This window comes from Mustelus asterias, chromosome 14 (genome assembly GCF_964213995.1).
Source record: "Mustelus asterias chromosome 14, sMusAst1.hap1.1, whole genome shotgun sequence".
Lineage (NCBI taxonomy): Eukaryota > Metazoa > Chordata > Chondrichthyes > Carcharhiniformes > Triakidae > Mustelus > Mustelus asterias.
In genome coordinates this window covers 101,715,732-101,742,069 of record NC_135814.1, presented here as the reverse complement: position 1 = coordinate 101,742,069, position 26,338 = coordinate 101,715,732, and the positions used below count along the sequence as shown (strand labels likewise).

Sequence of the window (26,338 nt, the reverse complement as noted above, 5' to 3'; positions counted from 1 at the left end):
GACAACACGTCTCCTTTATAAAGCCCATGAATGAACCTTTGCAGTCTTTATGACAATCCAATAGTTCCGTAGTTGCCATTACTGATATCAACTTTTAATTCCAGACTTTTGTTTAAAATATGGATTCTGTTGTAAGCCACAGAGAGAGAAACTGAGAATACAACGCGAGCACTTCACAACCAATGTATCCGGTCGCCATAAAACACGTAATTTCCTTACAGATCCCAGAAATCCCAGTAAATTCGTCCTGGTGAAGACATGTTCACTGATGGGGACTCCTCCAGCATTCACCGGCACAGCCTAGAAGACAGTGAAGAGCAAGAATTATCCCAACAGCATTCAGAGAGCAGCCAAATAAAAGCAAGTAAGAAGTCTCACAACACCAGGTTAAAGTCTGAAAGGTTTATTTGGAATCACGAGCTTTCGGAGCGCTGCTCCTTCATCAGGTGAGAAAGCTCGTGATTCCAAATTAACCTGTTGGACTTTAACCTGGTGTTGTGAGACTTCTTACTGTGCTCACCCCAGTCCAACGCCGGCATCTACGTATCACAAATAAAACCAAAACACCGCAGGTGCTGGAAATCTGAAATAAAGTAAGAGTTTTAACAACACGAAGTTAAAGTCCAACAGGTTTATTTGGTAACAAATGCCATGGCATTTGCTATCAAATAAACCTGTTGGACTTTAACCTGCTGTTGTTAAAACTCTTACTGTGTTTACCCCAGTCCAACGCCGGCATCTCCACTTCATGACAACCATCTGAAATAAAAACAGAGAATGCTGGAAAAACTCAGCAGGTCTGGCAGCATCTGAGGAGAGAAACGGGGTTAACGTTCCGAGTCGAAAAGGCCCTTCATCGGTGGCATTTTCTGGTTTTAATTCAGAAAGCAACCATCAATTCGTAGAGATGTGCCCAAACCTCGAGAAATGAGGTCACAAATATGCAAGATTCTCGTGTTCTGGCACTGTTTCTCTATTTAGGGCAAGATGGAACAATGAAATGGGTTACGTGATCTATTCTGAATTCTGCCCAACATGCTTGGGTGACTTGGTTGTTAAAGGTTAAAGGAGACCCTGATTTCTTATTAGAATAGGATACAAGATAGTCACACCTGTAACCAATGACCTGAGCAGCTGTGCTGACAGTGGATAGATTGCTAATCTCTCAGTCCCAGGGAGGACTTGGGAGATTAACAATTTATCCACTGTTAGAAGTGTCAGCAGTTTTAATAGGTTGTACATTAAACAGTCTACTGAGTTCCATGGTAGAATGAAGTTGGAACTCTAGCGGATAGCTAGCCTTTCTGCCTGGATAGAAGGCCCATGTGATTCACATTCACACTGAGATGGGCTATGAGAGGGGAAGAGTCCCTAGGAAACCACTGTAGAATCAGGTTGCAAGTTTTAGTAAATATCAGTGAACACCGAGACAAGAATCTGAGAGAGACAGAGAGAGCAAAGCTCCATTTTTCATCACACAGGATGTGGGTGGGCACTTACACTTGAAATGAAGAGACTAACTTTGTGAGGATTGAAATTAAACTGTAAGATTTGTCTAGCTTTGGCTGGAGGGAAGGATCTCCAATTTGTGTCTCATAGTAAACTTTAAACTTCATACATCTCCAATCTCCTTTGCCCCTCCACTGGTGGTCCTACCTTCAGGTGAGGGGAAGGGGAAACAAAATCTACGAGTTTGAAAATTTAGAACAACAAGTCTGCCCTTTCCCAGTGGAACATTCCAATTTAGACGTGGACAATGAAGGAATGAGAAGAATGAACTTGCAGCAAAATAAGCCAAGTATTTCAAATACCTCGAAGACAGTCTTTGTCATTCCTGGCAGCCCATAGTACGATGTCCCGGACGCACGCGAACTCACGCAAATCTCACCGATCTCATCCGTCTTGCAGAGATGTGGGGTACCTTCAAACTTTACAATGCACACCAATGCTGCAGGGACAGACACACAGAGAAAAAGGATACCAATCGTCCGAAACATCAACAATGGCCTGAATTGATCAAACGCCTTTTAGGAAGTAAAGGTTTGCCAAAATGCATCGTAGAGATGCTGAACAAAATTTGATGGCAAATCACATAGAGGGGGGATTGGGGCAACAGTTTAGTCAATGAAGTAGATATAAAGCAGCACTACAAAGGAGAAAAGAGACGTAGAACGGGTAAGAGCTAACAAAATAGCGGTCAATTCCAAAGATGCCTATTTTTTCTGGCGAAACGTCTTTGCTGCTGTTAACTGCTACACCTCAAAATGGTTTGTTCATGTATTTCACACTGCCTTATAGTACATTTTTTTTGGTGTTGCTGACAATAGGTCAGTCAATTCTATAGTTCAAAGTTTATTTATTAGTGTCACAAGTAGGCTTACATTAACACTGCAATGAAGTTACTGTGAAAATCCCCTAGTCGTCACACTTCGGCGCCTATTCGGGGACACAGAGAGAATTTAGCACGACCAATGCACCCCAACCAGCACGTCTTTTGGACTGGGAGGAAACCAGAGCACCCGGAGGAAACCCACGCAGACACGGGGAAAACGTGCAGACTCCGCACAGACAGTGACCCAAGCCAGGAATCGAACCCGGGCCCCTGGTGGTGTGAAGCAGCAGTGGTAACCACTGTGCCACCGTTCTGGACCTAGGAACTGGTTTGTGGGGGGGTGGCAGCTCTGATGAAGGGTCATCCAGACTCAAAACATTGGCTCTATTCTCTCTCCACAGATGCTGTCAGACCTGCTGAGTTTCTCCAGCATTTTCTGTTTCTCTTTCAGATTCCAGCACCTGTACTTTTTTCCTTTATAGAATCATCATAAAATCTCTACAGTGCAGAAGGAGGCCAATTGGCCCATCGAGTCTGCACTGACCACAATCCCACCCAGGCCCTATTCCCAAAACCCCATGAATTTACCCTAGCTAGTCCCTCTGACACTAAGGGGCAATTTAGCATGGCCAATGCACCTAACCCGCACATCTTTGGACTGTGGCAGGAAACCGGAGCACCCGGAGGAAACCCACACATATACGGGGAGAACGTGCAGACTCCACACAGACAATGACCCGAGCCGGGAATTGAATCCAGGTCCCTGGCACCGTGAGGCGGCAGTGCTAACCACTGTGCGGCCATCTAAGGGAATGATAGAGTGGTGGGAGATGGAGATCGAGTAGGGGCCAGCATCAGTCTTTGGCACCGCAATGAAGCAAGAGTAGACAATTTTAAATATACCTCTTTTGTGAATGTGATATTTGACTGGCTTGTTGAGATGAGAGCAAAAATATGAAAACTACGGCTCCCTGCAGGGAGCATCACCAATATTAATGAACACAATTAGCAGAGGGAACTATACCTCCAGGCATAACAGCACCCACATCTTGGACAGTGAGAACAGAGAGCTTTTCTTCCGTGTCCATACGTATAACTCCATAGCTCAAGCCGTTCATGGATAGCACCATCTTCCCTGAATAAGGCCCTCCCAAGTCGCCAGGTCTGAAAGGAAAGGGAACCATTACAGTCACCAGGTTCTCCCCAAGTCTGTGTACAGTCCCTATTATAGAAAGGATATTATTAAACTAGAAAGAGCGCAGAAAGGATTTACTCAGATGCTACCAGGACTTGATGGTTTGAGTTATAAGGAGAAGCTGGATAGACTGGGACTTTTTTCTCTGGAGCGTAGGTGGCTCAGGGGTGATCTTATAGAGGTCTATAAAATAATGAGGGGCATAGATCAGCCAGATAGTCAATATCTTTTCCCAAAGGTAGGGGAGTCTAAAACTAGAGGGGAGAGGTACAAAAGGGTCCAGAGGGGCAATTTTTTCACACACAGGGTGGTGAGTGTCTGGAATGAGCTGCCAGAGGTAGCAGTAGAGCCGGGTGCAATTTTGCCTTTTAAAAAGCATTTAGACAGTTACATTGGTAAGATGGGTATAGAGGGATATGGGCCAAATGCGGGCAATTGGGACTAGCTTAGTGGTTAAAGAAAAGGGGCAGCATGGACAAGTCAGGCCGAAGGGCCTGTTTCCATGCTGGAAGTTTCTATGACTAAGTCACATGGTGGTTTCACAGAATTAGTGATCTCTAATCCTTTGAATGCATCAATGATTACTTAGTCCTGTCCGAGCAAGCAGCAGGCAATCTGAACCCAGTGACTGTTCGGTTCGTAGAATCATAGAATCCCGACAGTGCAGAAGGCCATTCGGCCCATCGAGTCTGCACCGACCACAATCCCACCCAGCTCCTATCCCCATACCCCACATATTTACCCTGCTAATACCCCTGACACTAAGGGTCAATTAGGCATGACCAATCACCCTAACCCGCACATCTTTGGAGTGTGGGAGGAAACCAGAGCACCCGGAGGAAACCCAAGCAGACACGGGGAGACTCGACACAGACAGTGACTCGAGCTGGGAATTGAACCTGCATCCCTGGCGCTGTGAGGTAGCAGTGCTAACCACTGTGGCACCGTGCCGCCCAGTTGCTAAGAGGAATGCCGCAACCTGGATTCGTTTTTCCCCAGCTCCCGTAGTCTTAGATTGAGACAACATTGAATCAAACTTTATATTGTCTACGATCACTCCTCTACACCCGAGATCTCTGGAGGACAAAACAGCAAGCCCAAATCGGACGACAGCAGCTATGAACCAACCACTGGCCTTAATGATGCTTTATAGAAGTGAGAATATATGAAATATATTCAGTTGCAATGCACCCAACTCAAAGACATGAAGAGGCGGTGAGACTCTCTGATTCTCGCTACACACAGAGCGTTCCGTACCTGCGAATAGCCACGGTCAGAGCTTCTGACGAGCTGGCGCACGGGCAGATCACCTCGGGTCGCAAACCGCGTGACTGAAACACGTTGACAAACGCATCACAGGAGGATATTGACCCTGCAACAAAATAAAGATGCTTGGTCAGAAAACATTTTGTTCTGGTGAAGAAAACGCATCAAATGTTCAGTAACCATGGGGATGGCCCAGTGGTATTATCACTAGACTATTAATCCAGAAGCTCGGCTGATGTTCTGGGGACCCAGGTTCGAATCCCACCATGGCAGATGGTGGAATTTGAATTCAATAAAAAATATCTGGAATTAAGAAGCTACTGATGACCATGAAACCATTGTCGATTGTCGGAAAAACCCATCTGGTTCACTAATGTCCTTTAAGGAAGGAAATCTGTCGTCCTTACCCAGTCTGGCCTACATGTGACTCCAGAGCCACAGCAATTGACTCTCAACTGCCCTCTGAAATGGGTGAATGAGACACTCAGTTCAAGGACGACTAAGGATGGGTAATAAATACAGGCCATGTCCCACGAATAAATAAATAAAGACGGCTTACCATTGGGTCAGCATCGATCAGGGAATCTTGATGATTTAATTCAGATATCTGCTCAATTCACAATACAGCACCAAAAAACTCGGGTTGCCGGAGAACCGGATATTTTTGGGAATGTGCATCAATTTTAATCGAGTGGAATTAAAAAACATTTACCAAATCAACCTGGCTTGGCACGGCATTGACACGTTGTGTCACCTGACACGCCATCACCTTCTCCACTTGTGCTCTGACCTCCCACGCTCTGAGCGACCCTTAACCCCACCCAACTGCCTGAACCACCCGACCAGAAATCGGGAAAAATCTGAAATCCGGTATGGCCTCGGCTGTGAGTTTTGAGACACGGTACCTGAATAAAGCTCTATTTTACACCTCCCCGCTATACCCTTACAGGCAGCTTTTGAGGTGGTGGTGGGATTGGGGTGGGGGGGGGTCATGACCTTGGAGGGGAAGCCCCCAGTTGGGACACTTAAATGGCCATTTGATGGCCTTTTCCCCACCAACCTCAATTTATAGGCTGATGGGTGAATGACAGATCAGGTCCCATTGATCCCTTCCCTCAAGGCTTGGAAACCTCCGGATCTCCCTCCTCAACCCGGCTTATCCCCTGTTGCCCCAAAAGCCTCCCTGGGCATTCCAACCTTCCCTCCATGGGACCCTATTATAGAAAGGATATTACTAAACTAGAAAGAGTGCAGAAAAGATTTACTAGGATGCTACCGGGACTTGATGGTTTGAGTTATAAGGAGAGGCTGGATAGACTGGGACTTTTTTTCCTGGAGCGTAGGAGGCTTAAGAGTGATCTTATAGAGGTCTATAAAATAATGAAGGGCAGAGATCAGCTAGATAGTCAACATCTTTTCCCAAAGGTAGGGAAGTCTAAAACTAGAGGGCATAGGTTTAAGGTGAGAGGGGAGAGATACAAAAAGTGTCCAGAGGGGCAATTCTTTCACACAGAGGGTGGTGAGTGTCTGGAACGAGCTGCCAGAGGTAGTAGTAGAGGCGGGTACAATTTTGTCTTTTAAAAAGCATTTAGACAGTTACATGGGTAAGATGGGTATAGAGGGATATGGGCCAAATGCGGGCAATTGGGACTAGCTTAATGATAAAAACTGGACGGCATGGACAAGTTGGGCCGAAGGGCCTGTTTCCATGCTGTAAATCTCTATGACCCCTGCCAGCTACCTTCCCTCCGCTCCCCGCACTTTGTTTCCAGGCATGTTGCTGCAATGCCTCCTCCGGCCACTGCAGCGCTGTGCCTGGAGGGGTTGCAAAGCTGCCGGCTAATTCTGCTGGCTGGCAGTTCTACAAGGTGGTACCTTCGCTCAAGTGAGAACGCAAGTCCTGCCTTCTGCTAATCGACGCTCGCTAGGAGGTGAAATGGCAGCAAAGTTGGCCGCTCTCTCGATCATGGGGTGGGGGGTGACCCCTGGCCATCCCAAAAATACACCGTGAGAAGTGAAAGAGGAAGCAATGAGGAGAAAAGAGGCTCAAGTCGCTCCAACATATTATCCAGCGGTCAGTAACAACTAGCTCTGGTAGAGGCTTATCGAATCTCGACAGTGGAGAAGGAGGCCATTCGACCCATCGAATCTGCACTGATCACAACCCGACCCAGCCCCTTTCCTCGTAGCGCCATGTATTTACCCTGCTAATCCCTCTGATACTAAAGAACAATTTAGCACGGCCAATGCACAAAACCCGCACATCTTTGGACTATGGGAGGAAACCGGAGCACCCGGAGGAAACCCACGCAGACACGGGGAGAATGTGCAGACTCCACACAGACAGTGACCCAAGCCGGGAATCCGAACCCGGGTTCCCGACGCTGTGAGGCAGCCGTGTAACCACTGTGCCACCGGTGTAGGAGCAACATGTCTACCTCCTCCTTATACATGAAATAATGCCATGGATTTGCGGGATTAGGTTGATTGGTCAATTGACCTTTAGGGCGGGATTTTCTGGCCATCCTCGCCCCAAGACTGGAAATTCCCGCCCAAGGTCAACGGACGTTTGCATGTTTCCATATCCCGCCTTCTACGATTCCCGTGGTGGACGGGATGGTAAAACACCATCCCCAGTGTCAGGGGAATTAGCAGGGTAAGTATGTGGGGTTATGGATATAGGTCCTGGGTGGGATTGTCAGTGCAGACTCAATGGGCCGAATGGCCTCCTTCTACATTGTAGGGTTTCTATGGTTAAGAAATATAGAGAAACTTAAACATACGCATGAATTTATCCTCCTCCCCAACACTCCCACTAACAAGAAAAATTGGTGCTGCATCAAGCAGAGGGTCACTCAAGCTAAACCCTTCAGATCTGTCCCTGCTCTAAGCTGCCTGCAGTGCAGTTCATGGCCACTGGATGTCAGCATCACACACGGTCAGTCAATGCTGCATTGCAAGCTTTCACACGTCCCTTCTTCCTCGGAGGCAGTGTTTCCACTTCACCTGCATTCCATGCAGTCGTCGGACTGATGGCAAGTGCTTGAACGCCGGCTTGTGGCTCATCCGAGACGGCGTGGTCGAGACAGCCACATCATAAAGTCAAGGGCACCAATAAGCACTCTGTCAGTCCCCTGGAAGCACGCTCTGCGGGGGTGCTAACTACATATTATTGCATCTCCTCCTTGCTCCATTCATTCTACTTTCTCAGAAGACTAAAGAAATTCAACATGTCCACCACGACTCTCACCAATTTTTTTACAGATGCACCATAGAAAGCACCCTTTCTGATTGTATCACAGCTTGGTTTGGCTCCTGCTCTGCCCAAGACTGCACGAAACTACAAGGCGTTGTGGACGTAGCCCAGTCGGCCACGCAAACCAGCCGGATCAGGATACTGAATTTGATGATCAGCCGTGATCAAGATGAACGGCGGAGCAGTCTCGAAGGGCCAAATGGCCTCCTCCTGCTTCTAGTTTCTGTGTGGCTAGTCTCCACCGCCAGTACACCCCCTCCCCCACCACGGGGGTCTCAGGGGTGACCCTCCACCCTCCCTGATCAGACTTGGTTTTCACCCACCCCAATCCCACTCCCGATCAGAGCCAGCGAGTCTCGTGAGTTCCGGGGTTTGCCAGATCTTGACACCCCCCCCCCCCCCCCCCCCACCCCAACCCCGCAGATGGAAAGCGCGGGTTGAAGATCACCTCCGGCAAATCTTCTTCCCTTTGCTGTCCTGTGACGTTTCAGGAAGGGGCTTCCCCCGAAATGCACCAATATTTGTAGGAATTCCCCCAGGAGTGTGAGTGTAATGTTTGAAGGGGTTCACAGTATACCAATATTTGTGGGGTACAGCAGCCTTTGTAGACAAGTTGGTCAACTTTGGTCAGGATCCACCTTAGAATCGTCAAAACCCCACAGTGCAGGAGGCCATTCGACCCATCGAGTCCGCACCGACAACAATCCCATCTAGCCCCTATGCCTGTAACCTCTCATATTTACCCCGCTAATCCCACTAACCCACACAACCTGGGACACTAAGGGGCAATTTAGCACGGCCAATGCACCTAACCAACACGTCTTTCAGACTGTGGGAGGAAACTGGAGCACCCGGAGGAAACCCACGCAGACGCGGCGAGAACGTGCAGACTCCGCACAGACAGTGACCCAAGCTGGGAATCGAACCTGGGACCCTGGAGCTGTGAGGCAGCAGTGCTAACCTTCTAGCATCAACTCTCATCAGAAACAGTGAACCATGAAGTTGTTGGCATCCTCCGCCCCTTAGATAATGAGCAGGTTGACTGGTTAACGCTATGCAGCTGGCAGGGAACTTCCTTTTCTGTCATGTTACTGTGGTCATGATGGGGAGATGCTGGCGTTGAACTGGGGTGGGCACAGTAAGAAGTCTCACAACAAAGAAATTTGGCATGTCCGCTACGACATGAGCTCACCAACGTTTACAGATGCACCATGTATCACAGCTTGGTCTGGGCTCCTGCTCTGTCCAAGACCGCTAGAAACTACAAAGGATCGTGAACAAAGCCCAGTCCATCACACAAACCAGCCTCCCATCCATTGACTCCGTCTACACTTCCCGCTGCCTCGGAAAAGCAGCCAGCATAATTAACCCATGCACCCCGGACATTCTCTCTTCCATCTTCTCCCGTCGGGAACAATATACAGAATTCTGAGGTCACGTACAAACCGACTCAAGAGCAGCTTCTTCCCTGCTGCCATCAGACTTTTGATTGGACCAACCTCGCATTAAGTTGATCTTTCTCTACACTCCAGCTGTGACTGTAACACTACATTCTGTACTCTCTCATTTCCTTCTCTATGAACGGCATGCTTTGTCTGTATTGCGCGCAAGAAACAATACTTTTCACTGTATGTTAATACATGTGACAATAATAAATCAAGTCAAATCAAACCAGGTTAAAGTCCAACAGGTTTATTTGGTATCACAAGCTTTCAGAGCGCTGCTCCTTCATCAACTGAGTGGCCCCTTAGTGTCCAAAGATGTGCAGGTTAGGAGGATTGGCCATGCCAAATTGTCACTTAGTGTCCCACTCACCTGATGAAGGAGCAGCGCTCCGAAAGCACGTGGATACCTGTTGGACTTTCACCTGGTGTTGTGAGGGTTACTGTGATGGAAGTAGGTGATGTTTGTGGCCACCATGGATTGACGGAGTCAGAAGCTCAGCTTGGGGTCGCATTGGACATTGAGCTTGGGAACCGCCTGGGCTTCAGCCTGACTACACAGCCAAGGAGGATGATGAAACTAGTGGCAAAGGAGCAGAGGGGCTTCAATCTTCAGCTGGAAGCAAGCGTGAGTCCGGGTGTCTGACAACTCGATACAGGCGGCGAAGTGATGCGACAGGTGGCGAATAGATAAAACCAGGTGTCATTGGAAATTGCCCCTGTTTCTGCAGATGATACCACAAAGGGAAGCGTGTAGATCAGGCAGAAAAGCACGCCGAGTTCTGATCTGTGAAGTGTTCGGGCGCTAACAGTCGGGTAGGGGCAGGGTGGAAAGAGGAGTCGTCGTGGCGATATTTAGATAGACAAGTGAAGGTAATTGCACTGGCCCACACAGTGACTGCCACGGCAGTTAGCACTACAGCCTCACAGCGCCAGGGACCCGGGTTCGATTCGGGTCTCGGGTGACTGTGCGGAGACTGCACATTCTCCCCATGTCTGCGTGGGTTTCCTCCAGGTGCTCTGGTTTCCTCCCACGGTCCAAAGATGTGTAGGTTAGATGGATTAGCCATGTAAATTGCTCCTTGGTGTCCAAAGATGTGTAGGTAAGGTCGATTAGCCATGGGAAATGCAAGGAGTTATGGGGATGGACCTGGGTGAGATTGTTAAAACTACTTGCTCACCAGAAGTCAAGTCTGTGTCCTTGTACTTGGGAAGGATGATGGGCCCCACTCCATGGGAAACAACTGGGATCGGAGAGACTAAAAGATATTCCTAGTTGGGCCGAAGGGCCTGTTTCCATGCTGTAAACCTCTATGACTCCAGAGGCTAAGATGTTCTAGGGGCAAAGCCATCAAAGGTGGAGCTGAGGAGATGGCCGAGTTATTGACAGAGTTAGAAAGTGCAATCAGCAGTGACTCAGGGAGAGGTGATTACCAAAGATGGACGAAGGAGGAAGTAGAGTTGGATGCGTTTATTAGATCTCCCCTCATTCTCCGTCTTTGTTCTCCTTGGAAAGACGGAGAATGAGGGGAGATCTAATAGAGGTGTACAAGATTATGAAGGGTATAGATAGGGTGAACAGTGGGAAGCTTTTTCCCAGGTCGGAGGTGACGATCACGAGGGGTCACGGGCTCAAGCTGAGAGGGGCGAAGTATAACTCAGACATCAGAGGGACGTTTTTTACACAGAGGGTGGTGGGGGCCTGGAATGCGCTGCCAAGTAGGGTGGTGGAGGCAGGCACGCTGACATCGTTTAAGACTTACCTGGATAGTCACATGAGCAGCCTGGGAATGGAGGGATACAAACGATTGGTCTAGTTGGACCAAGGAGCGGCACAGGCTTGGAGTGCCGAAGGGCCTGTTTCCTGTGCTGTACTGTTCTTTGTTCTTTGAGTTGTAGTCACAAGGTTTTGTACATACAACTTAGGAAAAGGCCATTCAGCCCCTCAAACCTGCTGCACCATTCACTATGATTATGGCTGATCCAGTTGTACCCTCAGCTGCACACTCCATCTACCCCGCCCCGGTAACCCTCTTTGGTCAAGAACCTATCCACCTCTGCCTTCAAAGTATTCCCTGACCCTGCCTCCACTGTGCGATAAAGAGTCTGAGAGTAGCGGCAGTGTCGGCGATGACCGGGGTCCACTGCATACTCACATGGATTGGCACCGTCTGCTACAATCAGCATCCGCAGCGAGCTCAGGCTGACGTCTCTCTGATCCCGCTGAGCTAAGAGGGACCAGTGCATGTCCCGGGATTTCACCACAGCAATGTGAGCTGAAAGAAAATACAACAGGGTTGGTTTTTGACACCTCAGACATCTTAAAACTAAACACACAATGTCAACATTTATACGACCTTGAAACGAAGACGCTGCATTATTGTTAAATGTTATAGGCTACATAACTTGACAAATGTCAGTGCACACACTCCAGCGCTGGTTCTCAAACAGTGGCAGTGATGGGAGGCAATAACTGGGGCACTGCACTTTATATATACTTTTAAGCAAAGTCTGTCAAATCTTTCGCAGCATTACAATTCTGATCAAAGAGCAGATGGAAAGCCACTGGGACGCATCCCAGTTGTCATGGGTCTACCTGGTAACAGCAGGAACAAGAATTTAACAAGGAATGATGGGATATGATCTGCCCAGCAACAGCAGTTGCCAGCATTCAAAGGGGATGATGAGACGAGACCTTTCCCAGGAATGGGATTAGCAGGCATCCAGACAGAATCAGGTGTAAATCGCTCTGGTCATCTGAAAACAGCTTACCTAGATGACTGAGAGATCAGTGGAGTTATACAGATGCTAATTTCGAGAGTCAGGCAGAGAGATGCGGGCAGTCCAAATATACAGAACGGAGGATCAAAGCGGAACCAGGATATAATTGCCTGCACCTGCAGAAGCAGGGAGCCTTGTAACATCTCAGAGTCTTAGAGAGAGTTTACATCGAGGAAGTCTTAGAGCCAATGTCGTGCAGAAACCTTCATAAAGGCAGTTTAAATATCTTCACCGGACCAGGAAAAGACATTTCCCAGACTTGATCAGCCGACTTGTACTGTGGGGTAACTATAAGCTGGATTTGACTTATAGATTAATTTAATTTGGATGTTGTTTGAGAACGGGAAAGTTTTAAGGAGTTCAGGGATCACATATATATTTTGTAATTTCTATATAAACTGTGTGCGTGGTTAGTAATTCATAGTTAAGTGTCTTAGACTATTATAGTCCCAGTCGACGGGCACCCAACTAGTATTGGCTTTTTTCTTTAATTTAATAAATAGTCTTTAGTAATTGTTACACAAAGAATGGGCTGGTTATTCTCACTGAGGGGGTTTTATGTGACTTCTCCTCACACCACTCCAAACACAAAACAATACGTAACCACAAACCGGTGTTTCAAGCTCAGACCCCCCCCACTCCCCCTCTCACAGATCACATCAGCGGGGTTTGTGACAGAGCAGAAATCTCCAGACCGCTTTAATGGACCGAAGTGTTGTTGGTGTCAACAGCAAAGTGAGTGGCCGCTGCTTAAATATCCACATCGCAATTATCGGGCGAGCGAAACAGAATTCAGCTCAGCTCAGGTACATGTTGTTGCGAAGGTGGGCAGAGTAATTGTAGATTGGGAGGTAGGAAGATAGAATTTGGTGTTTGTTAGAATGGTAAAATGCTCGGGGGGATGGGTGGGGGAAGCATTCCAAGGTCCTTTTAAAAGCCGGTGCTTTTTCTATGCTTCGAGATTTAAAATGCAAGTACACAGAGATCCCAAACTGAAGCATCTATATCGAAAGACCAAGCAGCAGGGTTACCAAGACAACAGGCTTTTGAATTTAGCCGATCAATTTGAATCAGGCACTTAGACACCAAGAACCTATTAAATTTAAATCTGATGGTTTTGACAACCTAGGACCAATCCTATGGTGGGAAATATTGATACGTCTTCACAGGTATAAAAGAAGGGGGGAGTGGGACAAAGAGAGAGCAACTGCCACCTGCCACAGCTCTCAGCTCACAGCTCTCTCTGTCTTTCGAGAGAGAGAGAGAATCACTGGCTCTCACAGCTTCATCTATGTCTTAGAGAAAGCCCCATCTAGATAGCAAAAGTACCAAAGAAGAAAGAAGTTCCAGACAGAAGAATCAATAGAGAAGGCCCAGAATATTCCGGAAGACACAAAACCTGGTTGTAATTTAGAATGACTAAATTCTATTTTTATTAATGAGTGGGAATTGTGTTTATTGGAACAGCGTACCATTAGAAGCTTGTTTTATTGGGGAATAGTTAATAGTCAGAAGGGGTTTATTCGGTTTGTTAATAGTTTAGTTAATTTGTTCACTGATAGATAAATACATTGTTATGTGTTAATTTTAGAGTGAGTGTCAGGGGTTTACTTTTTATTTAACAACTGGAAGTTACTGAAGAGCAGCTCACACCACTTCACACACACTTGTTACAGATTCGAGGGCGAGGTACTCCTCTTTAGCTGTTTCGGGGTTAGTTCTCAGAGGGCGGGGGTGGGAAATCAACCTCCGCTTTATAACAATGTTCATCTCTCACCCTAAAAAACATATCCTTTTGGCAGAACAAGCGACAATCCAGTCTAAAACTACATCGATATGCCCAGGTGGGCGGCCCGAAAGCTATACAACACAGAAATAACTGGCAAAGCACAACAGAGGAGGAAGTCAAGAGATAAATGGAGATGGGGAGGGTGGGGGGAGCAATGGTGGAAAACATAAAACCTGACAAAATATTTCCATTTAATGTCAGGCCTACTCAAGAAAGTGTTCGAAAAGCTCAATTTTCTGGTGAAAAACATGCATCAAATCTCCTTACAAAATAAGTCCCATCAGAAGATCCCAAACCTTTGCCAGAGAGATTATAACACTTGGTTGGAATTTGGGCCAAATGGCCTGTTAGTGTGTCACAAATCTGAAGGGAAGCAAGTTCACGCAAACCAGCCCCCATCACCCAAACCAGCCTCCCATCCATTGACTCTGTCTACACTTCCCGCTGCCTCGGGAAAGCAGCCAGCATAATTACGGATCCCACGCACCCTGGACATTCTCTCTTTCACCTTCTTCCGTCGGGAAAAAGATACAAAAGTCTGAGGTCACGCACCAACCGACTCAAGAACAGCTTCTTCTGTGCTGCTGTCAGACTTTTGAATGGACCTACCTCGCATTAAGTTGATCTTTCTCTACACCCTAGCTATGACTGTAACACTACATTCTGCACTCTCTCATTCCCTTCACTATGAATGGTATGCTTTATCGCGCAAGAAACAATACTTTTCACTGTATACTAATACATGTGATAATAAATCAAATCAAATCGAATACAAAATTGCTGAGAGTAGAGTGTGTGATGGGCCGAGTGATCTTTTGCTTGTTCCACGCCTCCTGATGTTGATCTGACCTTACCTTTGTAGGCATAAACCTTCTGTATCCAGGAGAGGGGATTGACCTTCATCAGAGCATAGGGGATGTTGATCACATGCATCCTGTTCATGACACTCTGTCAACAAGATACACAGATTATCAGTCAATTTCACACTGATTAGTGACCGGCAACCAACTAGTGACCATCACCTTTGGGGAGAGAGGAAAGCAGGGGCCCCAGGGTGACACACTTGCCAATGAGGGTCCAGAGCCATGACTTCTGTGGCTGATTGAGCAATCAGATGCAAGGTTATCAGAGACCGGTGGGACTCTGGCGTTAAGGGAAAAGCAAGAAGGTGGAGCTTGTGGGACAGCGCCAAGGGTAATGGGCTTTAAGCTGTCACAGGAGGACAGACTAAGTCAGTTAGGATTATATTCTTTGGAGTTTAGAAGAGATCTCATAGAAACTTATAAAATTCTAACAGGGTTGATTCAGAAAGAATATTCCCGATGGTGGGGGAGTCCGGAACTAAGGGCCATAGTTTGAGGGACTTTTAGGACTGAGGTGAGGAGAAATTTCTTCACCCAGAGGGTGGTGAATGTGTGGAATTCCTTACCACAGAATGTAGTTGAGGCCAAAACATGAGATTTCAAGAAGAAATTAGAATCATAGAATCCTACAATGCAAAAGAGGGCCTTTCGGCCCATCGGGTCTGCACCGACCACAATCCCACCCAGGCCCTATCCCCATAACCCCATGCATTTACCCTAGCTAGTCCCCCTGACACTAAGGGGCAATTTAGCATGGCTAATTCACTTAACCCGCATATCTTTGGAGTGTGGGAGGAAACTGAAGCACCTGGAGGAAACCCACGCAGACATGGGGAGAATGTGCAAACTCCACATAGACAGTGACCCATGCTGGGAATCGAACCCGGGTCCCTGGTGCCGTGAGGCAGCAGTGCTAACCACTGTGCTGCCGTGCCGCCCTCAGATATAGCTCTTGGGGCCAAAGGGATCAAGGGATATGGTGGGGGAAGGGGGAATCAGGATATTGAATTTGATGATCAGGCGTGATCAAGATGAATGGCGGAGCAGGCTCGAAGGGCTGAATGGCCTCCTCCTGCTTCTAGTTTCTATGTAATCATAGAATAGAATCCTACAGTGCAGAAGGAGGCCATTTGACCTATCGAGTCTGCACCGACCACAATCCCACCCAGGCCCTATCCCCATAACCCTATGGATTTACCCTCGGTAGTCCTCCTGACCCTAAAGGGCAATTTAGCATGGCCAATCCAGCTAACCCGCACATCTTTCAGACTGTGGGAGGAAACCGGAGCACCCGGAGGAAACCCACGCAGAAACGGGGAGAATGTACAAACTCCACACTGACAGTGACCCAAGCCGGGAATCGAACCCGGGTCCCTGGCACTGTGAGGCAGCAGTGCTAACCACTGTGTCACCGTACCGCCAATATATTTAGCTCGAGGAAGTTAAGTTCCATAAGATGTGCGGGTTAGGTTGATTGGCCATGCTAAAATTGCCCCTTAGTGTCCTGAGATGCGTAGGTTAGAGGGATTAGTGGGTAAATGTGGAGGGATAAAGGGGTAGGGCCTGAGTGGGATTGTGGTCGGTGCAGACTCGATGGGCCAGATGGCCTCTTTCTGCACTGTAGGGTTTCTATGATTCTATGAATCCTACGGGATGCAGCTTTGGCGAATGAACGCTGCAAGTGGGTCATGGAACAGCTGATCTGCATAAACCGCTGAGTGAAAGCCGAGTTCCACCAAAATTCCGAGGATGATAAGAAAAGGTAACAGTATGCGAGATCCGGATTTACAAGGTGAGGCGTGAGGAGACTACTCTGCTGTCTCACTGTTTATGACAACGGGGCCCACTGATCTCCAAAATCTCAGACAAAGTCTTGAGGGCGAACATACGCATGTATAATGGCAGCACAATCAAAGTGCGATTGCAAATTATACACCATCAAAGCAATGTCTAATGCACTATAATTGGAGAATTAATGCAGAATGGGAAAGATTGCAGGGTTACACAACTTTAACTTTTTTCCTGTTGTCCAACCAATAAAATAACAACTGTGATAACTGTGATACTGGGAAGCAAATCACTGAATAGAAATGGAACGAAGCTGAGGGGGAAGATGAGATGGTTTTATATTCTTCATGATAAGATTACGAAAGGGAAATGTCGCACTGGTATCTCACTCAGAGATAACCAAGATGGAATATGGAATCTCACCGGAAAATAGATGTTACGCTGACAACACTGTGCAGGGAGAAATCCAAATCAATCACACTGGGAGGGACCAGCCCCTACCTGAGCAGCAGTTGACTGCTGTGAATCAGTCACCGATCTATCACTTACAGTGTAAGAAACAGCAACAGAACTCAGCTAGGCCACATCACAACAAAAAGGGTTTATTTATTAGTGTTACGAGTAGGCTTACATTAACACCACAATGAAGTTACTGTGAAAATCCCCTAGATGCCACTCCGGTGCCTGTTCGGGTAGACAGAGAGAATTTAGCATGGCCAATGCACCCTAACTAGCACATCTTTCGGACTGTGGGAGGAAACCAGAGCACCCGGAGGAAACCCACGCAGACACGGGGGGAACATGCAAACTACCCACAGACAGCGACCCAATCCGAAAATTGAACCCAAGTCCCTGGCGCTGTGAGACAGCAGTGCTAACCACTGTGCCACCGTGCCATCCGCTCCCCATAACCCTTCATCCCACTACTATTTAAAAACCTATCTCTTCCTCAGATTTGTTTAGTGTTCCGACATCCACTGCACTCTGGGGTAGAGAATTCCACAGGTTCACAACCCCTTCAGTGAAGCAATTCCTCCTCATGCGGGTTTTATATCGACCGCCCCTTAGCCTAAAACTATGGCCTCTTGTTCTAGACTATCCAACAAGGGGAAATATCTGCTCTACATCTACCCTGTCGATCCCCTTTAGCTTCTTATATTCCTCAATTAAACCAGATAATCTGCTTTATTTTGCGATGTTGATTGAGCTGGGACATAATGGCCCAGACACCAGGGACAACTGCTGCGTGCCACCAAGGCGGCACAGTGGTTAGCACTTCTGCCTCACAACACCAGAGACCCAGGTTCGATTCCCGGCTTGGGTCATTGTCTGTGTGCAGTTTACACATTCTCCCCATGTCTGCGTGAGTTTCCTCCCAAACTCCAAAGTTGTGCAGGTTAGGTGGATTGGCCATGCTAAATTGTCCCATAGTGTCCCAGGATGTGTATGTTAGAGGAATTAGTAGGGTAAGTGTGTGGGGTTTCGGGGATAGGGCCTGGGTAGGATTGTTACCGATGCAGACTCGACGGGCCGAATGGTCTCCTTCTGCACTGTAGGGTTTCTATGATTCGATGAACTCCTCTGCTCTTCATCCAACAGTGCTTTGGTATTTCTTACATCCAGCTGAACAGGCTGATGGGGCATCACTACCTGGCATTCCCGTCAGTGCAATGCAGCCTGAGTGTGGCACTGGAGTGCCACCTTTGAATCTCAAGCCTGGAGTGGGATTTGAACCCAGAGCCTTGCGCTACCTTCTGAGCCACGGCTGAAACACTCTACGCCTGAATGTGAAGGATGTGAATAAACTTCATTGCAGCCCCATCACACTTGTAGCGGGCGTGTTAGCTCCAGCCCAACCTGCCCACTGTTAGCATTGGATAGTTCATACAAATCATACATCGTTTGAGGGGACCTGAAGTAGCAGCTTCAATTGCAAACTACTGTCAGTGAACTCTTGACAAAAAAGTTATTGAAACCAAGAAGTGACAAGTATTTGAGGATGAGAGATTCTCTATTAGCAACTAATGTTAAACATCTCACCGATTCACCCATTCATCAAACAACATGTTCAAAAGCTATTCAGTATTAGTTGACAGTGCTTAAAGATCAGAGAATCCCGACAGTGCTGAAGGAGACCATACAACCCACCGAGCCTGCACCGATAACAATCCCACCCAGTCCCTATCCCCATAACCCCACATATTTACCCTGCTAATCCCTCTGACACTAAGGGACAAGTTAGCATGGCCAATCCACCTAACCTGCACATCTTTGGACACTAAGGAACAATTTAGCATGGCCAATCCACCTAACCTGCACATCTTTGGATACTAAGGATCAATTTAGCATGGCCAATCCCCCTAACCTGCACATCTTTGGATACTAAGGAACAATTTAACATGGCCAATCCCCCTAACCTGCACATCTTTGGACACTAAGGAACAATTTAGCATGGCCAATCCACCTAACCTGCACATCTTTGGATACTAAGGATCAATTTAGCATGGCCAATCCCCCTAACCTGCACATCTTTGGATACTAAGGATCAATTTAACATGGCCAATCCCCCTAACCTGCACATCTTTGGATACTAAGGGGCAATTTAACATGGCCAATCCACCTAACCTGCACATCTTTGGACACTAAGGAACAATTTAGCATGGCCAATCCACCTAACCTGCACATCTTTGGATACTAAGGATCAATTTAGCATGGCCAATCCCCCTAACCTGCACATCTTTGGATACTAAGGATCAATTTAACATGGCCAATCCCCCTAACCTGCACATCTTTGGATACTAAGGGGCAATTTAACATGGCCAATCCACCTAACCTGCACATCTTTGGACTGTGGGAGTAAACCGGAGCACCCGGAGGAAACCCACGCTGACAAGGGGAGACACAGTCAATCACCTGAGGCTGGAATTGAACCCAGTTCCCTCGCACTGTGAGACAGCAGTGCGAACCACTGTGCCATCATTAACAGCTAGCTAATGTATACCTAAAGTTGTAAACGAATCAGTGAACTCCTTTGTCTGCCCAAAATGGTGACTTGGTCATTGACGATAATAGTACTGAAATGATTTGCATTATTTGCCAGATTTAAATGTGGTGGTTCCAATGGTAGAGGTAACAATAGCAACTCTGTTAATACAACCCATGTGACTCATCTAATATTTCCTCAAGAACGCACGTGATAAGATGAAGTGACCCAATTGACAGTGAAATCTTCTGACGAGTTTGTTACAGGAAGCAATGCAGATACGATACACCTTGGGCATCTAAGCTTATTCTGTGAACGCAGGTTGCCATTTTCATGAACAGCGTCTGGAGAAACAGACAGGTTTTGTCCCTGGGAGACAAACCTGGGGATGATACTTACAGTTAAAATGCCATGCCACAGGCCTGCATCCCGTTTGAAATCCAATACATTCGTTAATGTCTCTCCTGAAATACAAATTTAGAAGATAACTTGTATCACAGCTCAGCTCGAACTTACTTTATGCATTGCTCTTACAAATTTACTGTCTTCTGGTTCATAGCACTGCAAACAGATGAATCATAGAGTCCTTACAGTACAGAAGGAGGCCATTCGCTCCATCAAGTCTGTACTGACCACAATCCCACCCAGGCCCCACTCCCATAACCCCACACATTTACCCTGCTATTCCCCCTGACACTAAGGGGCAATTCAGCATGGCCAATCAACCTAAACCACACATCTTTAGACACTAAGGGGCAATTTAGCATGGCCAATCAACCTAAGCCGCACATCTTTAGACACTAAGGGGCAATTTAGCATGGCCAATCCACCTAACCTGCACATCTTTGGACACTAAGGGGTAATTTAGCATGACCAATCCACCTAACCCGTACATCTTTGGACTGTGGGAGGAAACCAGAGCACCTGGAGGAAACCCACGCAGACATGGGGAGAACGTGCAGACTCCACACAGACAGTGACTCAAGCCGAGAATCGAACCCAGGTCCCTGGCGCTGTGAAGCAGCAGTGCTAACCACTGTGCCACCCTGTACAATGTCTTACAATCCTCTTCATTCCACTATTGTAACATCCCACATATAGAAATCAATTATACTCTAAAATCTCTTTGGTTTAAACAAAAATCTCCTTTGAATGGGAATCTCTCCCTCCCAGTCATGAAGAATCCAAGTTTCCGGGCCACGAGATACCATCACAGTTGCACTCTTCTAAGGGGGGCTCCAGCTTCTGATCAGTCTCAGGTACATAAATACATCGACCAGTCAGGTTCTCTGAAACCTCCCTACAGAAGTAAACATGCACTGCAAACCATTTCAAGTACCCTACTGGGGAGGCAGTGGCTTAATAGTATTGTCGCTGGACTAGCAATCCAGAGAACCAGGGTAATGCTCTGGGGACCTGGGTTCGAATCCCACCACGGCAGATGGTGAAATTTGAATTCAATGAAAAAAAAAATCTGGAATTAAAAATGTAATCACGAATGCCACGGTGCAGGAGGCGCTCTTCAGCCCATCGAGTCTGCACCGACGCATGAAAGGCCCTGACCTGCCCACCTAATCTCACTTGCCAGCACTTGGCCCATTGCCCTGAATGTTATGATGCGCCAAGTACGCATCCAGGTACTTTTTAAAGGATGTGAGACAACCCGCCTCCACCATCCTCCCAGCCAGTGCATTCCAGACCCTCACCACCCTTTGACTAAAAAAAGTTTTCCTCAAGTCCCCCCCTAAAGCTCCCACCCCTCACTTTGAACTTGGGTCCCCTCGTAACTGACCCTTCAACTAAGGGGAACAGCTGCTCCCTGTCCACGCCCCTCAATCTTGAACACCTCAATTAGGTTGCTCCTCTCCAACAAAAACAACCCAAGCCTATCAAGCAATGAAGACCATGAAACCATTGTCGATTGTTGGAAAAACCCATCTGGTTCACTAGTGTCCTTTAGGGAAGGAAATCTACCGTCCTTACCCGGTCTGGTCTACATGTGACTCCAGAGCCACAGCAATGTGGTTGGCTCTAAAATACCCTCAGGGATGGACAATAAATGATGGCCCAGCCAGCGACGCCCACATCCCATGAATGAATATAAACAAAAATCAATGAAAACCCCCGAAACACAGACCCATTGTTGGATAATAAAAATGCTTGGCCCAGTTGATTTCACTGATGTTATCCTGAACATACAGTAGGGTCTTAAGATTTGACTCCTGGACTTTACTAAGTGAGCCAATTTCTGCCCAGGTGGCAATCGGGGTGCCGCAATTCATCTTAATATTCTGGGTTAGGGAAAGGTGGGAACAGCGCTTATTTGGACTTGGAGTAACCATATACTCAGTTCAGACTTGACTGATATAACCTCCCCCTCCCCCCCGGAGGTCAAATATTCAAAGACATTATTCATTTGTCTAAGCTCACACGCTGGTGAGTGAGCAGAGCGCTGCCAATACTCCCAGAATCAGAAACAGAATGGTCAGCGCCTTCAATAAGGAATGGGAAAAATATATACAAAAATAATGCATACTCCACACTGCCTTCGCTTGTGGTTGATGCCCATGTTGGCATATGCTCCCATCAGTCAGTTATCAGTCACGGTGGTACAGTGGTCAGCACTACTGCCTCACAGCACCAGAGACCCGGGTTCGATTCCTGGCTTGGATCACTGTGTGTGTGGAGTCTGCACGTTTGCCCCGTGTCTGCGTGGGTTTCCTCCGGGTGCTCCGGTTTCCTCCCACAGTGAAGACATGCTGGTTCGGGTGCATTGGCCATGCCAAATTGTCCCTCAGTGTACCCGAACAGGCGCCGGAGTGTGGCGACTAGGGGATTTTCACAGTAACTTCATTGCAGTGTTAATGCAAGCCTTACTTGTGACTAATAAATAAATAAACTTTAAACTTGGTAAATCTCATCCATGAGGTCCCTCATGTTTCATCTTCAGGCTTAGAACCTATCCGATTTCACCACACTCCACCACAAGGTATCCTTTTGGCTGAATATGAATTGGCCGCAATGAGCTCACCTTCACTGTATCCACAGCTTTGGCTCAGGGCGTGGCAATGTGCTAACATGGCAGTCTGAGATATGGTTATGCCCATTGAACTTCCTTCTTTACTGGTCTTGTACTGAAGGGGGAACAAAAAGAGAAATTAAAAATGGTGTCATATCTGTATTCCAAAGCACTGCAATGTAAACAGGTCAGAAGTCGTTCCCTGCTGCCCAGGTTCTGAACCATCAGTTTAGGTAATGATACAGGAATAGGAATATGCTATTTTGCCCCTCCAAGCTGTTCTACCATTCAATGAGATTGTGGCTGATTTGGGACCTGACTCAATGTACCTCGTTTCCTTAACACCGCTGGTTAAAAAATAATCTCAGATTTAAAACTTACAATTGATCCACCACCAATTACCAGTTACAAAAGAAAGTTCCAAACTTCTACCAGCCTTTTGTGTGTAGAGGTGTTTCCTAATCCCAATCATAGAGTCAGAGGTTTACAGCATGGAAACAGGCCCTTCGGCCCAACTTGTCCATGCCGCCCTTTTTTTTTTAAAACCCCCAAGCTATCCCAATTGCCCTCGATTGGCCCATATCCCTCTATACCCATCTTACCCATGTAACTGTCCAAACGCTTTTTAAAAGACAAATTGGACCCACCTCTACTACTACCTCTGGCAGCTCGTTCCAGACACTCACCACCCTCTGTGTGAAAAAATTGCTCCTCTGGACACTTTCGTATCTCTCTCTTCTCACCTTAAACCTATGCCCTCTTGTTTTAGACTCCCTTCGGTCTCCCCACACTCCTGCAAAGTCTTACTCTGATTTTTAGACTATGACTCATAGAACATAGAACAGTACAGCAGATAAACAGGCCCTTCGGCCCACAATGTTGTGCCGAACATGACGCCAAATTAAACTCATCCCTTCTGCTTGCCTTGCTCCATATCCCTCTCTTCCTTGCATATTCATGTGTTTATCTAAAAGTCCCTTAAACACCCCTATCGTATCTGCCTCCACCACCCCTGGCAGCGCGTTCCAGACACCTGCCACTTCCTGTGTAAAAAGACTTGCCCCTCACATCTCCTTTGAACTTTCCCCCTCTCACATTAAGTGCACCTCGACATTTCAGCTCTGGGAAAAAGCTGTACCTCAAGGAACTATATTGTGGCCTCAACTATTCACCATGTTTATTTATGACTTAAATGACGGGATAGAGATTCTGACCATCAACCCTATCTAGGCCTCTCATAATTTTATAGCCTTCTCTCAGGTCTCCCCTCAGCCGCTCCAGAGAAAACAACCCTAGTTTGTCCAGCCTCTCCTCATAGCTCATACACTCTAGTCCAAGCAGCATCGTGATAACCTCTTCTGCACCCTCTCCAAAGCCTCCACCTCCTTCCTGTAACGTGGCGATCAGAATTGAATGCAATGGGCCAGGAGTTGCTGGCCTTTCATGCCCTGCCATCGCTGCCAGAAAGGACGGGGAATTTGGCGCTCAGTCGAATCTCTGTTCACTGCAGCGGTCCCAGAAAATCCCGCCGGCGTGAACAACCAGAAAATTCCGCCCCTCGTCTTAGACTCCCCAAACAGCAGAAATCGGGGAGATATCCATGATATTTAATCTTCAATGTACCTGGACCCCGACCCCCCCAAGTCTTGTTGGACCTCTTCTGCTTCAAGTTTTATAGCATTTAGAAAGTCCCTTCTATCTTTTCCTTAATGCCCAAAATGGCTGACCTTGTGCTTGCCTGCACTGAAATCCACTGCCAGACATTGGCTCACTGACTCAATCTATTGAAATTTATTGGTGATGTTACCCTTCCATTGACACTGCTTATGATGTCATTTACCTCTGTGTCAGAGGCAAATTTGGATATGTGGCTTTCTATCCCCTCATTTAAGTCATAAACATGGTGAATAGTTGAGGCCACAGCACAGTTCATTGAGGTACAGTATTAGTCATATCCAGTCAATTACAGTACCGATTATTCCTATACTCTGGCTCCCAGGGTTCAGCCAATTTCCTAATCAGGTCAATAATTTACCTTCGATTCCACAAGCTTCAACTTTCACCATCAGATTCTATTGAAGGACTTATTCAAATATGCCTTCTCAAAGTTCATCTTGTTGCGAATTGAGTAGAATGTTAGAATTTGGAGTTTGTAAAAATGATAAAAAATTGTAAAATGCTAAGAAGTGAAAATATTGTATGGTCCCTTTTAAAACTGGTGCTTTTTGAGTTTAAAAAAATCTTTTTAAAAAGGATGCAGGTGCATATAGAGTACACAGACTGAAGCATTGTGTCAAAGGCCAAACAGTAGTGTTGCCATGACAACAGGCTGTTTTTGAATTTTAACCAATCAGCTTAAGCTCGGCACTTAGCGACCAGCAGCCTATTAGATTTGAATTTGATGTTTTGGTAACCTGAGAACCAATCCTATTGTGGGGATGTTGGTGTGTCATCAGGGGTTTCAGCGACGGGGGACCAGTGGCATAAACGGGAGAAGAGCACCTGACACCGTTCACAGCTTTAGAGAGACAGCTCCTGCCTCTGCCACAGCTCATTTGTCTTAAAAGAAAGCCTTATCTCGATAGTGAAGATAGCGAAAGAAGACAGGGGTTCCAGACAGAAGATTCCGAAAGACGACAAATCTGGTTGTAATTTTGAGGGTGACTAAAAAATCTATTTTTTTGTTACTAAGTGGGAATTATATTTATCTAAACAGCATTCCATTAGAATAGTGTTTTATTCAGTTTGTTAATAGTCTAGTTAACTTGTTCACTGTTAGTTAGATAAATAAAGTGTTATTTGTTGATTTTACAAAGAGAATCTCAGGTAGTTATTTCGATTTAACCACTCTAAGTTGCTAAAGAGCAGCTTGTACTATTTCTCACAAAGTTTTAACAGATTATAAAGCGAGGTACTCCTCTTTGAGTGGTTAGGTGTTAGCTCTCAGAGAAGGAATCTATCTCCCCTTTATAACAATCTATCTAAACAGTACCTTTAATGCAATAAAGCATCCCAAAGTATTATGAAACAAAATATAACATAACTTCCATGGACATTCCTCTGGCCCCTACTTTAACCCCTTGCTCCAAAAATCTAATCAGATTCACCAAGCAGAACCAATCCTTTATAAAAACAGGCTGGCTCGCCGATCGGTTGAAAACTTTCAAGGTTTTTCAGCCCACCCTATTCCAAATACGTAGTCCAGTCATTTCCCAATGACAGATGTTAAACCAGGGTTTCACAAACTGCGGGGTCCCGAGTGGTCAGCCTGTGGAATTCACTACCACAGAAAGTAGTTGAGACCAATATATTTTTTTTAATTCATTCATGGACATGGGTATCGCTGGCTGGCCAGCATTTATTGCCCATCCCTAGTTGCCCTTGGAGGACAGTTGAGAGTCAACCACATTGCTGTGGCTCTGGAGTCACATGTAGGCCAGACCGGGTAAGGACGGCAGATTTCCTTCCCTAAAGGACATTAGTGAACCAGATGGGCTTTCCCGACAATCGACAATGGTTTCATGGTCATCAGTAGATTCTTAATTCCAGATATTTTTTAATCAAATTCAAATTCCACCCTCTGCCGTGGCGGGATTCGAACCCGGGTCCCCAGAACATTAGCTG

At 46.7% G+C, this 26,338-nt stretch overlaps 1 protein-coding gene across 4 annotated transcripts in view; it reads right to left on the bottom strand.

Moving 5' to 3' along the window:
- The window catches only part of LOC144503902 (disco-interacting protein 2 homolog A-like), a 304,026-nt gene that overhangs the window by 60,690 nt on the left and 216,998 nt on the right, over positions 1-26,338 (bottom strand). For all 4 annotated transcript variants that reach the window (XM_078228953.1, XM_078228954.1, XM_078228955.1 and 1 more), the window contains 8 exons: positions 22,727-22,829; positions 20,095-20,159; positions 14,916-15,009; positions 11,648-11,767; positions 4,785-4,899; positions 3,357-3,496; positions 1,812-1,948; positions 220-300 (listed from right to left, as the gene is read on the bottom strand). In XM_078228953.1, the coding sequence (XP_078085079.1) occupies positions 220-300; positions 1,812-1,948; positions 3,357-3,496; positions 4,785-4,899; positions 11,648-11,767; positions 14,916-15,009; positions 20,095-20,159; positions 22,727-22,829 (855 nt within the window). The remainder of the gene's footprint in view (positions 1-219; positions 301-1,811; positions 1,949-3,356; positions 3,497-4,784; positions 4,900-11,647; positions 11,768-14,915; positions 15,010-20,094; positions 20,160-22,726; positions 22,830-26,338) is intronic.